At 34.3% G+C, this 17,346-nt stretch overlaps 1 protein-coding gene across 8 annotated transcripts in view; it reads right to left on the bottom strand.

Annotated features, from left to right (window-relative positions):
• The window catches only part of Atrnl1 (attractin like 1), a 708,669-nt gene that overhangs the window by 500,825 nt on the left and 190,498 nt on the right, over positions 1-17,346 (bottom strand). For all 8 annotated transcript variants that reach the window (XR_007349210.1, XR_007349211.1, XM_048807394.1 and 5 more), the window contains one exon: positions 5,265-5,358. Coding sequence is in view for 6 of the 8 variants with exons in the window: in XM_048807394.1 (XP_048663351.1) it covers positions 5,265-5,358 (94 nt within the window). In the remaining 2 variants the exon portion in view is untranslated. The remainder of the gene's footprint in view (positions 1-5,264; positions 5,359-17,346) is intronic.

The following is a 17,346-nucleotide window of genomic DNA, read 5'->3' as shown; positions in this document are numbered from 1 at the left end:
CTGCCAGATGCTACATATATCCATTTCATACTCAGGGAAAGGGAAAATGACTACAGAGTGGATGTCTAGACCCACTGGGCTCACTGAAAAAGTTTTGAACTATTACTCATTTATCCATTTATCCCCTGGTCTCCATAAGCTCCCACTGTAACAAGAGGCTAGGACTAGACATCCTTTAAATGCAAATAGCACTCCATAAATTTTAAGATAAATAATTGTGAAAATCCAGAAAGTTCTAGAAACTGCTGGTCCATTTCCAATGAGATCTATTAATCTAATAAATTAATGTTTTGTTTGAACAAAATAACTCTGGTGTAAATTAGATATTTTCTGGTAATTAAAAATATGTTAAATAAAAATTGGGTGTCCAAGGCAGAAGAATGAAACTAGACCCCTACCTTCCACAAGTTAAAAAAAGTAACTCAAAATTACCTATAGATTTAAATGTAAGCCCTGAAACTACTAGAAGGAAAAGAGAAAACCCTTCAGGAGATTGGCATAGACAAAGATTTTTTGGAAAAGACCTCCAAAACACAGAAAACAGAAGCAAAAATAAAAAATGGTATAACATCAAATGCAAAAGATTTGAAGGAGCAAAGGAAACAATCAACAGTGTGAAATCACAACCTACAGAATGAGAGAAAATATTTGCAAACTACACATCTGATAAAGGGTTGATATTCAAAAAATTTAAGGAACTAAAAACTCAATAGCAAAAAAAACAAATAACTCAGTTAAAAATAGGCAATAGACCTTAACAGACAAATGGCCAACACAAATTTGAAAAAATACTCAACATCATTAATCATCAGGGAAATACAGATGAAAACCACATTAAGATATCACTGCACTCCAGTACGAATACCTGTTATCAAAAACACTAAAGATAACAAGTCCTGAATAGGAATGTGGAATAAAGGGAACCCTTGCACACTGTTTGTGGAAATGTAAATAGTAGAGTGACAGTGGAAAACAGTATACAATTGCCTCAAAAAATTAAAAATACAACTACCATATGATTCAGCAATCCCACTACTGACTATGCACCCAATGAAATGAAATCAGTAGGTCAAAGACACATCAGCATGATGAAGACACATCCCACATTCCTTGCAGCACTATTCACAATAGCCAAGAACTGATAACAACCTATGTAACCAAATTAATAGATAAAGAAAAATTTGGTATATATACACAATGAAATAGTCTTCAGCAACTAAAAATTATAAAATGCTATCATTTGCAACAAATGGATATAAGTGGAGATCACTATAAGTGAAATAAGCAAGGTACAGAATGATGAGTACCATACAATCTCGCTCATACATGACATATAAATAAAATTTGATCTCACAGAAATTGAAAATATAATGGTAATTACAAGAGACTGGGAAAGTAGCGGGGAGGAATAGGGAAAGTTTTATTAATAGGAATTAAGCGGAACCTAGAGAGGAGTAAGAAGTTCTGGCATGCCACTACACCATAGGGTAACTACCAATAATGACTGTGTACTGCATCTCCCCCCCACCCCGCCAAAATAAAAAGGATTTTGAAAGCTTTTGTCAAACAGAAGCAATAAATGAGAAAATAGGCATGTTTAATTTTATTATACAATGTATACATGTATCAAAACATCGCATGGTGCCACATTAATATATACGATTTTTAATGCTTTTTTGCATTGGCTAAATAATAAGTTTAAGATTTTAAAAAGTGTATGAGACAAGGTTTATTTGGTAGGCTTATCCAGAAACATGGTTTATGTTTGGTTTCATTTTTTACATGCATTAAATGTTAACATAAAATTTCTGAACAGTATTTTCTGAAATATTAATGTAATGCCTTAAGATACATATTAACGGGGCTGAATAACTTTTTTTAAGAGAGAGAGAGATAATTTTTTTAATATTTATTGTTTTTTTAGTTTTTTTGATGGACACAACATCTTTATTTTACTTTTATGAGGTGCTGAGGATCGAACCCAGTGCCCTGCGCATGCACTACCACTTGAGCCACATCACCAGCCCAACTGAACAACTTTTTTAAAGAGACAGAATCTTGCTATGTTGCCCAGGATAGCCCTAAACTCTTGGACTCAAACAATCCTCCTGCCTCAGTCTCTTTAATAACTGGGACCATAGGTGCACACCAATGCAACTCACTTAAACAGATATTTAATTGAATGAATTAATGTTATTTTGAAGAACAGTAACAATTCAAATGTCTTATCCATCAGCCCTTGAAAATAAATGTGTATTTCCCTTTCCAATTGCCAGTTTTTCGGCCAAACAGCTTCCAGTCCCATTGAAGATTAAAGTAGGGGAATATTCATCATATGTATTGCTGAGTTGGTATAGGCACTTCCTCAGAGGAACCCAGCTTCCACCTTAATTGATGGGCTCTAGAAATCAAGGTCCAGGTCAGATCCACAGAGTGAAGGTCTTAGTTTTCCACTAGGGCAGCTGATATCAATGTTCTACTTACTGGCTAGTAGTTTGGACTTTTTCCTGGTGATAAAACTAAATAATAATCTAATTTGCTAGACATTTTCCTCATCCTTTAGAACTCTTAGTCATTACCATAAATCCCTGCCAACCAAGACCTTCTGGTGGCCATCTATCAAGGTAATTATACCTATATTTAAGAGTTAAATACTATCACCTAGTCTCTACTCTTCTGAAATCCTGACATATCCTTTGACACTAGGGCAACATATTCTACTATACATTAGTAAAGAGAATAGCCACAGCGGAGTTTCAAAGACTATGGAGTTCCCCTTACTATTGCACTCACTCCCCATTGTCCTAATGAAGGAAATACCTGAAAGACCTTTCAGAAAATATAGTTATTTAATGGGTCTGATGGTTTGAATGTTCCTACCAAAATTCATGGTGAGATTTAATCTCCATTGTGAAGTATTAAGAAATGGGACCCTTAAGAGATGATTATGTCATAAAGGCTCTGCCCTCATGAATGGATTAATCCATTTGTGGATTAACAGATCAATAGGTTAATGTATTATCTCAAGAGTGAGTCTGTTACAAAAACCAGTTTGGATCTGTCTCTTGTATGTTCCTTCCACTTTGACCATGTTATGCCCTGTGCCATCCTGCAACTCTGCAGAGAGTCCCCACAAATAAGAAGGTCCTCACATTATGTGTCCCTTCAACCTTGGACCTCCAAGTCTCCAGAGCCATGAATTGAACAAACCTTTATTATTTAAAAATTCCACAGTAGGGGCAGAGGATGCTCTGGAAGAGGACAAACATCTTATGAAACATAACCTTCATGTAAAACTTTGCATTGTATACAGAGAACGGGAAGTTGCTCTATTCTAGCAAAAGTCAAAGACTCTTCTTCCAACTAGTATTTTTCATAAGAAGCTGAAGATTCCAAGTTTTGAAGTCATACTCAGGAGCATCCCCGTTAAAGGTCTCAAAGTCCTATTCTTCTTTTCAGGCAGACTTTGGCATAAAAAATCTGTCATGACTGAGGCTTTAGTTTAATTTATGATTAAATTCTGGGCATGATTAGCAACAAATTCTGCCCTCTGGCTGCAGAAGATGAAAATCTTTAAATGCTATCATTGAAGACCTGCTGATATTCACAGCATGCCCTTAGTTAATGAAAATCTCTTTTTTTAAGGCTTTTCAGCAGCTAACAAAAGCCAGCCAAGTTTACAGCCTTTATGATTAGTAACCCTCATACTTTTCAAGTGTTAAAGCTACTACATAAACACTAGTGCTTTTTCAAACTATGTGTTATTATCCCAAGTGACCACACTTAAGATTCTCAATAATTATGATACTACAGCACATTGGAATAATTTGTGGACAGCAGTGACTTAAACCATGGTCTCTGACTGCCTCTTGGCTGTGTTTGCGCCAAGGTGCAGATCAGGATGGCCCAGTTGCTATGGTGATGCTGGCCTGAGGAGGCTCCCTGCAAAGGCCTAGAGCTGTATCAGTCAGGACCTTGAGCTCTATCCCAGGGATAGAGAATTCTGAGCATAACAAGTGACCCTAATGTCTCACCGGTCCTGCATCCTTCAGATTGCCTGCTTTGCCGAAACTTTCCCTCAAATAACCTTTTGATGAAAACTATATAATAAACATGCTGAACTAGCTCTGAGTCATTCATCCCCCATCACTGGTATTCCATTTATCTCCTCTTTATAAAAATGTACTCTTGTCATTCAGAAATACATATTTTCTAAACTTCATATATATGTAAACCAATGTAACTCTCCATTATATAAGATTATAAGCTAATTAATTAAAATACTGGTTGTTTTTTTTAATCTAAAAACAAAAATGTTACTAATACACCACATTAAGAAAGGAATACTATTATGGATGGTTATATGGTTATATAATGCATGTAAAATTTCAGTAAAAATTGTATTTATTATTATGGTAGAAACTCATATATTTATCAATATATAGTACTGTGACTACAGTACTGCTCATATGGTATACAGAAATTATTTTCATTGCTGCATACTATATCCAACCAATACAGAATTTGGTCAAGAGAAACAATGTTGTTTATGACCAAAACCTGATACATAATTTGAGAGAATGGGGGAGGACAATAAACAATGTAAATGTAGGGTTCTTGATAAACATTTCTTAAGAATTTAAAGATGGTGATGGCAGAACATTAAACCAAGTGCGATGTCTAAGCACAGGACTATGCAGATTCACAGACCACACACCCATAAAGTCGGCTCTGTTTATGACAATCAGGTTTTAGTGTTGCAAAATAGTGGAGGCATCCTTCTGACTTAGAGCATATGACTGATTTAGATCCACTGATTTAAAACAAAACTGCCTTCCTTAGTAGGAACTGCCCTAAGAGCTAAAATGCATTGACCTCACTTTTAACTTCAAACACTATGGAGAAGGCAAAAAAAAAAAAAAAGAAAGAAAGAAAGAAGTGATTGTGTTCACCTGCTCTAAATTAGAAAACCCCTGATCCTTGAGTGGCTAATCAAAGACATAATCATCCTACTTGAAACATTTATGATAATTCTAGAGCAACAATATATTTGCTTTAAATAAAAATAAAATATTTTCTGTGGTTAACACATTCTTTAAATATAACTTTTTGTGTATTAATAATTTTGAAGATTTCTTTATTGTTTTCCTATAATCATATATTTGTTACAGTTGAAATATGATTTTTTCAAATATATGTGACATAAACGTATTCTATAACACAAATTCAATCCATATAAGTTCTAAGAAATCATCTGTACTTACAATTGGCACTGATCACCTTTTATTCCTTTAGTCGTGCAGAAACATTTTCCTGTGTGCAGATGACAAATATTTGCATGGCCACTGCATGTACAGGCTGTAAATCAAAACCAAAATGATACTGAGTATTCTACAACACAAACATGCAATGATATTTCAGGGACGTTATTATTATTACCTGATTTTTATATAAGGTTGTTTTCTCATGCCATCCCATAAACAAGACTGCCATATAAGTTATTTTTATCTATAAGGATCTAATTCTGCTTATTTAAAAATTCTGTAAAACTCTTCAAAAATCTTTGGTGGTATCTTGGATCTACTATGGATCCAAGTATTTCTCTAACTCTAGGCCACTTTCCATTTTTGATTTGGTACATCTACTTAATGAAATGAGTTTCAAGAATTATAGCAAAAACTTCAGAATAAACAGCTTAACTTCAGAATGTATTCTACAATCCCAATGTGACCTTAGAAAATTTACTTAACCTTTCTAGGCTTAGTTTCTTCAACTACAAAAGGAAAATAATAGTACTTAGTTCTCAGGATTGACATGAGATTTAAATGAGATAATATTTTAAAATAATTGACATATCCAGCTCTTGATAAATGCTGCTATTACTTCTACTATTTTTACTACTCTAAACAATAACAAAATATAGCCACATATTTTATAAATAGGTATGCTTTTTTTGCCCTAAAATCATTCTTCAAAGCTTCTGAGATCATTTCCAGTGTAATTATTTCAGCATATTAAATGAAATATTGCATTGCATAATGGTTGCTCATGATCAATTTGCATATGAACTCAATTAAGCAGTAATCTGATTATTCACAAACCTCACATTGTATTTTGCCAATCAGTTGTAGACTCTAATTTCTACACACACCATCTCTCTTGCATATGACCCCTCCTTTTCATTCTGACAGGCACCATTTGGGTACTGCCATCCACTATCTCTTACTGGCACAAACACAACCATATATCAGAACTATCTTCAGTTTTTTAAATATTTTTTAGTTGTCAGTAGACCTTTATTTTATTTATTTATATGTGGTGCTAAGGATTGGACCCAGTGCCTCACACTTGCTAGGAAAGTGCTCTGCCACTGAGTCACAACCCCAGCCCTATCTTCAGTTTTTCTAAGTTACCATTTATACTCCAAATGATATATTCTAAAGAGACAAAGCTGATCATGTCAATAGCCCTTTCAAAAACCCTTATTGAAAACTTGTACACCATTAACTACCTAAACCAATCAACTGATAAAAACAAAATAATACGGACTAGACAAACATGTGAAAATGAGCTGCTGATTCAAATTTTTCCAATATTCAACTTTTTGTTATTTTTTTCTTAAATATCAATAGAACTCCAATGTGTATGCTAATGGTTAGCAACTGCAAAAAAAATCAGATAATCATATCAGTATTTTGACCAATTCTCCAAAACACAATGAATCTTGCATACGAAACCACAGTTAAGTACAAGACCAATCTGAATATTTTCCAAGGAGGAGACTAAAACAATAGTTAGAGTTTATCAACCTGGTGTGTGTGTGTGAGTGTGTGTGTTCTTCTTTCTTATATTCTTTTTAATTATGATATAACACCAAGATATACCTTGACATGATCACAAAAACATGAACTCAAGAAAGGAAGATTTGCTAAGAATTAGAAAAAGCCATTTCAGAGTTATAAATGGGATAGACCTCCCAAGAAAGTGGCTACCTGTCCTCTTACAAAGCCTAATGAGGGACTTCACATGAGTTCTTTGAAGAGCTTGAAGTTATCCCCTAGAATCCAGTGGCATATTGGAGGGGAATCTGAATTAATTGGGTAGGAGTAGCTATGGCTGTTAACTGAAGTGGCAGGACAGATGGGAAGGACTATCTTGAGGAAGTTATTAGCAGTCTAGCTGAGATCAAGAAAAATAATGTATGTTCTTCCTCTAGCCAAACTGGGACTGCTGAAAATTCCAAGACTGCCTGGGAGCATTAGCAGTCTCCAGCAGAAAAAGCTGAGGAGAAAGCTGTGAGTGCAAGAAGAAAGCATGTATCACTGTCATCATGAGAACTGTACGTGGACAGGCCAAGCTCTGAAGAGCCTCAAGAGATACCTATTCATGTCACATATTTGAGGAAGGATCAGCCACAAATGACAGCTATCCATCCCACATAAGACTACACAATTTTCTCCTCTCCCCTACAAAAATTAAAAAAAAAAAAAACAATTAAAAGCTGGGGATGAAACTCAGTGAAAGAACACATGCTTTTAAATGTTGTTAGATCTGCTTTGCATTTATACACAGTAAATGCATGTAGTTTAAAGTGCAGTAAAACAAAATTTAACAAATTTTTTACACACAAGTAACCCTAACCGCAATCAAGATACACATTTCCATTGTTCCCGAAGGTTTTCTTATGCCCCTTCCCTGTGGCTTCCCTATTTACCCCTCACTTTAGCTGAAAACCAGATATAAAGCATTGAAAATTTTACTCTTTAAGGCCATAATAAACATTCTAAGCTTTGTGGGGCACATGTGGTTCGAAAGTAGTCATGTGTAAGATTTAAACAACAAATAAAGCTATGTTCCAATAAAACTTCTTTTATAGAAATAGAAATTTAAATTTTGTATAATTTTCACTTTATGAAATTTCATGTTTTTTTAGCCATTTAAAATTTTTAAAATTTAAGCTTACAGGCTACACAAAATCATAATGCAAACTATATTTGGCTTGTGGGCTATAGTTTGATGATCTTCAGTAGAGATTATATTTGTTATAAAGTTTTGCATGAAGAGAATCACAAAGTTAGAATATTTGTTTCTAGCTTCTTCACTCGATGTTTTTACTTTATGTGTCAGTAATTTATCCGTTCTTATGCAATTTAAAATTTATTTATTTAAAAATGCTTCAAAAATTAGAAATAGAGGGAATTTCCTGTACCAGATAAAGGACATTTTTTTAATAAAACCCACAGGTAACATCATGCTTGATAATGAAAGATTGCATTCTCTTCCTAGTATCAGGAACAAGATAGAGGTGTCTGCTTTTCCTACTTATTTTTATCATTGTACTGAATATTCTAGTCAAGATAAAAACAGAAACAAAAGTTAGCCAAATTTGAAAGGAAGAAGTAAAGCCATCACTATTCACAGATGAAATGATCTTATAAATCCAAAAAAATCAATATAAAAAAGTTATAACTAATAAATAAGGCAAGGTTATAGGTCATAAAATCAGTATACAAAAACCTAGTATTTCTAGATGCTATGAACTAACAATATGAAAATAAAATTAAGAAGACAATTCCATTTAAAATAGCATCAACAAAAATAAAATCATTGGACTCAGCAATGAGGATTTGCCTAGCATGCATAGAGCCCCAGTGCTACAAAAAATTAAATCAATTGATTATTTTTTTGTGTGTGTGTGGTACTAGGAATTGAACCCAGGGCCTTGTGCATGCAAGGCAAGCACTCTACTAACTAAGCTACATCCCCAGCCCAAACTTTTAAGACATAATTGAAGGAAAGAAGTGCAAAACATGTATCCTGAAAACTAAAATACTGTTGGAAGAAGACAATATAAATAAATTGAGATATCTTCTTTTCATGTAGGAAGAATTAATATTGGTAAAAGTATTGACAAATTTGATCTACAGATACAATGTAATCCCTACCAGAAACTTAATGAGAACTCTTTTCAGAAATTGACAAGTTAGTGCTAAAATTCATATATAATTACAAGGAGCTTCATATAGCCAAAACAATATTTAAAAGAGGAATCAAGTTGGAGGACTCAGACATCTTAATTTCAAGCATTAGTCTTAATTTCAAATATTACTTCAAAGTTATAATAATAAACATATATGAGTTGGGCACACTGATACACACATGCAATTAATTTTATCCAGCTACTCAGGAGGCTGAGGAGGAGCCCTATAAGGCCAGCCTTGGCAACTTAGCAAGTCCATGTCTCAAAATAAAATTTGAAAAAGGTCTTAGTGGTTGTGCACTTGCCTAGCATGTACAAGGCCCTGATTTGAATTCCCAGTATTGCAAAACGCACATGCATGTGCATGCTCATGTACACACACAGATATGCACACATACATATAATACAGGCATAAATACAAAATGCATATCAATGGGATAGAATTGAGAATCCAAAAAAAAAAAACAATTAAATGTATGATGCCAGGAAAAAATAGATAAGGATGTGCAGAAGAATAGAATTGAATTTCTACTTCACACCACACACAAAAATCCACTCAAAATGACTAAGAGTCCTAAAAACAGGTGCTAAATTATAAAATTATAAAGTCCTTAAAAAGGAAAACATACAAATAAATCTTTGTGACACTGATTTAGATAATACTTTTTACAGAACAAACACACATATAAAACACACATATAAGAAAGAAAAAGAAAAAATTGAACTTCATCAATATTAATAAATTTTGCGCTGTAGGGGACACCATCAATAAAGTAAAAAGACAATAGATAAGGAGGGAATATTTGTAAATCTTGTCTTATTTTATCTAGAATATAAAGAAAATTTCAATTCAATAATAATAAGATGAATTGCTCATCTTAAAAATCCAACAAGAATCTGAATAGACAAGCTCAGAAAAAGATAAGTCGACATATTGTACATTAGAGAAAAGCAAATCAAAACTCCCCATTAGATACCACTTAACACTTCCTAGGATGATTACAATTTTAAAAAGGCTGAGAAGAATAACCGTGTGAATGTGAAGAAACTGGAACTCATGTGAATTGTTATCTGAAATATAATCTGGTACAGCTGCTCCTATAAAGAGTTTGGCAATTAATAAAAATATTAAATATAGAAATAACATATGACCCAGCAGACCTACTTTTAGATACATACTCAAGAGAAATAAAAAATGTATTTCCATACTAAAATTTAACATGAATGTTCACAGCAATGTTATTCATAATAGGCAAAGGGAGAAACAGCCCAAATGCCCATTAACTGATAAATGGAAAAATACAATATGGTGGTATCCTAATAACTAACTATTATTTAGCAATGGAAAAGTGAATAAAGAGATGGTATATGCTAGTATATGAATGAACCTTTAAAACATTTTACTATATGAAAAAAGACAGTTACAAAAGATTACATGTTCCATAATTTCAGTTTGGCTTTTTGGGGGTGGATAATTAAAAATGTTTTAAAATGAAATTATGACTATGCATAATTCTGTGGATACATTAAAAATCATTCAATTTAAACTTTAAAACAGTGATTTTATGGTATATGAATTATCTCAAATTTTTTAAATTATTGGTTTTGATAATTTTATATTTTTACTAGGGAATATAATATAAAATACTAGGGAACACTAAGCTTGCTAATTGCTTATGATTATTACCTTTGAAAAGAGATGATTAATAAAATGTAAATATGCATACTCCCACATATACATATTAAAATAAGGTTTGTATACATATGAACATTTATAAGAATTTTTTTTTTTTTTAAGTAGGAGATAGTTCTACGCAAATGTTTGGGTTTTTTTCTTCCTAAGTATTATTTAAGTAAATTTGCATAATTTTCCTTTTGAGTTGTAGAATTAACTACGGGAATACAAGATATGAGAATTACAGAAATTCAAGATGTGCAAATGCAAGGAATAAAGGAAACTATCATGAAGAAATAAAGGGACACCTAGATAATTTGGTACTATGTAGCTTATTAAATAATAAATGAATACATCATGATATCTTTTAATATTAATCTGCTTCAAATTAATACTCTCTTATATTCATAAGTTCACTATAAAAGATTCATATTAATATTTTAAAACTTGAATATGCATTTTATTTATTTTTATGGCAAAACTTGATAATACTTATGCTTGCAGAGTTTCTTAAAAGAATTATCAGTGTATAGTAACTTGAATAATTTCTGATATAAAACATGCATTAAAATACCTTTTATGTGAGCTCACTTTGAGAGAACTCCCTTGTGGCACTATACTTCAGAGTAAAATAGCACAAATGCATTTTAAATTCAATTGTTTAGAATTTATACATCATGACAGTTTTTAAATTATTCTGTTGTTGTCAGCATTTGAGGCTCTTTTTATGCTGAATAAGCACCTATGAAATCATCATGCAATGGCCTTTTGTTTGGGAAATTTTATATGATGGTGATTTTACAGCCTAGATGTATACACTAGAGGGACATAATGTGGTCACATGATATTTCTCTCCCCCATAATATAAAGTTATAATATCAAATTATAAGCAAAACTAGACAGTAAGGATAAAAAAAAAGATACTATAAAGGTTATTCAAACAAGTTGTACATAAGGAATACATTTTAGGAACATGAAACCCAAAAGTCATCACTGGTAGTACTTGTCTCAAGTCAGTTTACATTCCTGCACCCTTTCATTGCCACACCACTGCTCTCATATAACAATGGCTTCTTGAGGTTAGGAGATCATGTCAACTTAATTTCTTTTGTATTCTTCTAGCATAATTATACTTAATGAAATGTATAGATACATTATAGATTAGATTCCAAATACAGTAAGAATTCTGGAAAAGACAAATTAAAAATAGCCACATGGTTTAAGATTCTATTCTTCAGAATTGCTAGGACCCTGAAGTTGACCCTCACCCATCTTTCAGTAGTATTGATGATCCGTCCTAACCAGATCTTGAGGAAGCCCAGAATCTCAGCTTTGTCCCTTCTCTGCTGTAGCCTGGAGTAATCTCACCTGTTGAAGAAACCAATGAGGACAGATTCTCTCATCTGTGCCTATGAAAGGAACTGCAGACTCAGTCCCAAAGCAGATCTGGAGGACAGCCATGGATCTTGGTCTTAACTCTATTCAGCTACAGTTGGGAAATAGTTCTGCCCAGCCAGAGATCACTGGGAGACAAGCTTTGTAACTTCTCTCCCATAGCAGATTTTAAAATGGCCTGAACCCAGCCTCCAGCCCTTATTAGTTTCAGTCTGGAACTTGCAGAGGGATCTCTTGGCCCTTCTGGGTATCTAAAGGGATTCATTCCTGTTCCTTCCACTGCAGGCTAAGCTGCTGATTTCTGTCCCACTGGTAATCTTGAAACAGTCCTATGAATCAGCTCTAGTCCCATTCATCTATGATCTGGGAGCACATTCACCTGGGCATAAACCCACCAACATATACCTACATCCATTACCGCAGACATAGGTCTGAAGAATGTAATCTCAGCTGTGAACCTGTGACTTGGTTCTAGCCCCTCGCAAATGTGAATGGGGTTGTACTATCTGCCCAAAACCCACACAGATATGTATAAGGAGTCCCTGAAAGAATCCAGAAGAAGCCATGTCAGCCTGCACATGCTTGCTCTCTGTGGACCCTGAAGTAGACCCTCACACCAGCACCAGCCTTATAAACCAAGATGTTGGAGAGAGTCTAACCTTCCAGAGACTGGCGAGAGGCTACATCCACAAGACATCCTGATAAGAGCACATCAACAGTGGAACCTACTGTGGATAAAGCAACAGCCAAGTGATCGGGTGCCCACCAGAATCAGTTGTGGCACCACCAGAAGAAAGCCTTATTCAGAAACATATAGACTTCAGAAAACACTCCATAGAGATTTGAAGAGATGTTTGGATACCAACAAGAAACTAATAAAGCTCCAGTAATTAAACCTGGAGAAATGAAGATATATTAATCATGAAAAGAAATCAAAAAATCACCTTTAAAGAAGCTCAATGATATTCAAGAAAAAAGCTAAACACCTAAATGAAATTATAAAAATAATGCATGAATAAAATGAGTAGTCTAAAAAAGAAATAAAAACTATTTTTAAAAAAGAACCAAACAGAAATTTTGGAACTGAAAAATGAAATGAAAGAAGTGAAAAACACAATAGAGAATTTCAACAATAGACGAGATCATGAAGAAATAATTAGTGAATTCAAAGAGAGAAAAATTTGAAATTAACAAATTAGAAGGACAAAATGAAAAATACTGATAAAGGATGATAAAGGCATAAGGGACTTATGGACACCATCAAATATACAAACTATGGCAGCATCAAAAAGAGAAGTGAAAATACCAAGTTAAAACTTCCCAAATCTCAGGAGGGTTATGAATATCTAGGTTCATGAAACTTACAGGACCTCAAGCAAGATCAATACAAAGAATACTCTCAGACATATCCTAATCAAACTGTCAAAAGCTAAAGACAAATAAAGAATCTTGAAAGCATCAAGAGACAAGAGAATTGTCATGTATAAGGGAACCCCTACAAGTCAATCAGTAGGCTTCTTGAGAGAAAACTTACAACTCAGAAGCAAGTGGGATAATGTCTTCAAATGGCTGAAAGAGGAAGGGAGGAGAAGATGGTAGAACAGAGCTCACAGCCCCAGTCTCTCCACAGCTCAAAAAGGAGTCAGTGAAGGAACATCTGACTACAGGGATGGGTGACAGAATAAATGCTATAAGATAAATGCTAATAGAACAAATGTTAATATTGATTAGACAGTGTGATACCTACAGAGACTTGAAGTTTCATTACCAGAGAAGAAAATAAGGATAGAGTTTCTTAACTCCAAACCTGGATCAGGGTAGGGTGAAAAGGGAAGAGCAACAGAGGAAAAATCACATAAGCTCACTCCCTTAAGAATAGCTGTAAAGTAGTGAGGTCATTGAAAGAAATCAAGCAGTTTAATGACAGCTGCGTCAGGCAGGGCAGCCATTTTGTGAAGCCTACAGCATACCAGCTGCCTTAGAGGAAATTAAACCAACACAGCATCCTCCCACCTCCAGAAAGCAAAATTTAAACCAGAGGGCATACCTCTGCAGTGGGCGAATTAAATTAAAGGGTGTACCCCCTTCAAAGGGATATCTCAATAATCCATCTAGAAAGAACTTGCAGAGGGATCTCTTCTTGGTGAAAGCTCCTCTCCTCACTATAGACAAGGGGAATGGGGTAAAGCAGATCTGCCCTGGGAAGCTTAACCCCTTGCCTTGCACAATCTCCACAGAAGCGTAAGCAGAGAGAAATACAGCAGATACCCACTGTTCACAGTAGCAGGATATGAGATATCAGATCCAAGCTGGGAAGCAATTTGCATCCCTAGCAGCAGAAAGGAATAGTAATTGAACTGGTGGCCATAGGTGTCAGATGTTTGGACATGGGTAAGGCATGGGCTACAATCCTAGTCAGCAGAGGGGCAACTGTCCCTGCAGCTTGTGACTTTGGAAAGATAGAACTCAGGCAAACCAGCTGAGTCTTTTTATCCAACAGTAGGGACAATGCCTGAATGACTTTGTGGGTCAGAGAGAATGATTCTGCACCATAGACCATCCATGGAAAATCCACAACCACAAGTCCCATGCTTGCAGACAGTCACCAGGCTCTATGTCAGTTTGAAAAGGATCCTGTGGAGAGGAATGAGTGCACCAGTGACCTACAGCAATCAGTGAAACAGCCCAGAGACATGCATCCTGAACTCCTACACACACACACACAAAAAATAGCCAACAGACACAACACTGCACTCAGCCTCTGGCCCCTGGGTTGACAAAGAGAATGGGTTGATGGGAGGTCCTTGGCAACTAGGCGAGTGGCTCCAATACCTCAGCACCTCTGAGAGATACAAAACCAAAGAGTGATGGACACCCTGTAAAAATCTCAAATTCTGATGAAATCCAAACCAAGACTCAGCAAGACTTTTCTTCACCTTGGCATGGTTTACTCCAAATAGCTCTATTCAACTTTGATCATACATGACACTGTTTATAATGATTTGACAGTTGTTACCCTAATAGCCAACACTTGCCCACAAGCCACTTGATTGTATTTTTTGTAATGCTTTAAAGCATTATTAGGAATCATTCTCTCCATCTTCATTTCCTAGCTCATGCTTATCCTAGCTCCTCTTATCCACTCTTTGCCCTCTTACTTTACTTGCTACTCCCTAAAATAACTCCCCACCCATCTTTTTATTCTTTTATCATGGTGTGAATTATTCTTTTCTATCTTTTCTATTTTCTTTTTTCTTCTTTCTTCCAATGTTTCTCTCCTCCCATTTTCATCCCTATGTAATATTATAGCAATTTTACTATATTTAATAACTAATTTTACAAATTATTCCACAACTTGACTACAAGTTTATACCTGAATTAGAGGAACTGTGAAGAACAGTATCAACAAAGTTTTCCCCCTCTAAGGTTGAACAGTACCTGGCTTTGCTCTGAAGTGATTATAGAAAATAGGGTTCAGTGTATTCTCTCAAAGTGAAATTGATAATGGGAACAACAGAGGACACACATTGAAGTTAAAGTATCAACACCTGGATATTAGCCCAGCCCAGGCCTCATAAAAGAAAGAAGCCCAACAAATAGTCCCTTGCATTAAAGAATAAACAATAATCACCCCAATAAGTAGGAAAACACACAAACAGTAAGAAAAAGTAAGAGAATAAACCACCCCAAATTACCCACAACACTTCAACAATTAACTCCACTGACACCACAGTAGAGGAAATGTGAGAGAAAGAATTTAGAACATTCACAGTTAAAATATTCAAAAAGCTAAAAGAAAATGAATAAAATTAGAGAGAAACTTTAGAACATGAATATTTCATGTTCATCATTTCAATAAAGAAACAGTCTAAAAATGAATCAAACAGAAAACCTAGAAATGAAAGACTTTCATTCAAATTAAAAATTCAATGGAAAACATCACCAATAGATTAGACCATTTTGAAGATACATATTTTTCAGGCTTTGAAGACAAAGTAGATAATCTTTTTTTAAATTTTTTAAAGTACATAATCTTGAAAATAAAGTAGATAATAAAGAAAAGATGTTAAGAAACCATGACCAGAATATTCAATAAATCTGGAATAACATCGAGATGTCATATTTAAGAATAACTGGGTAGAAAAAGGCTCCGAAGTAGAAAATAAAGGAATGCAATATCTTTTCAATGAAATAATATTAGAAAATTTTCCAAATCTTTGGAACAAGTTGAAAATCTAAATATAAGACACATAGAGAACTCCCAAAAGGCACCATCAAAAAAGATCTTCTCCAAGACACATTATAATGAAAATGCCTAAAATATAGAATAAGGATACAATTTTAAAACCCTTTAGAGAAAAAGAGCAGGTCCCATTTAGAGGGAAACCAATTCAGATTTTTATTTTTCTTTATTTTATTTGTTTATTTTTATGCGGTGCTGAGAATCAAACCTAGTGCCTCATATGTGGCAGAAAAGTGCTCAACCACTGAGCTACAATTCCAGCCTAACCAATTCATATTTTTTAAAAAAATATTTTTAGTTGCCCATGGATTTTTCACTTTATTTGTTTATTTACATGTGGTGCTGTGAATCGAACCGAGGATCTCACATATGCCAGGCAAGTGCTCTACCACTGGGCCACAAACCCAGTTCCAATTCAGATTTTAATTGATTTATCAATCCAGACCCTAAAAGCCAGGAATAAGAACAATAATATACACCAATCCCTAAAAGAAAATAGGTGCCAACCAAGAGTACTATATCCAACAAAGTTATCCTTCAGAATTAAAATATAAATAAAAACCTTCCATGACAAGTAGAAAGTAAAAGGACCATAACCACTACAAATGCACTAAAGGACATATTCAGTGAAATATTTCATGAAGAAGAAATGAAAACCATCATAGAGATGAATTTCACTAAAAGAATAGTATGTTAAAGGAGAATGAAGACTGAATTAAACATTAGAAATAAATCAAAATAACAGGAAATAAAAATAATTTTTCTATATTATCAAAGTGCAAATGGTCAAATTCTTCAATCAAAAGACACAGATTGCTGGACTGGATCAAAAAACAAGACCCAACACAATACTGTTTGCACAAGACTTACCTTGCAAACAAAGATATCCACAAACTGAAGGTGAAACAATATGCCATGCAAATGTTTGCCAAAAGCAAGCAAAGTGGCTTTTCTCATATCAAAGTGGACCTCACACCAAAGTTAATCAGGAAATACAAAGAAGTTCACTTCATACACATTAAGTGAATTATCCAACAACAAGATAAAATAAAT

The sequence above is a fragment of the Marmota marmota genome, unplaced genomic scaffold (genome assembly GCF_001458135.2).
Source record: "Marmota marmota marmota unplaced genomic scaffold, marMar, whole genome shotgun sequence".
In the NCBI taxonomy this organism is placed as follows: Eukaryota; Metazoa; Chordata; class Mammalia; order Rodentia; family Sciuridae; genus Marmota; species Marmota marmota.
Note: the sequence above shows the minus strand (reverse complement) of the source record. Positions and strands in the feature narration are given on the sequence as shown.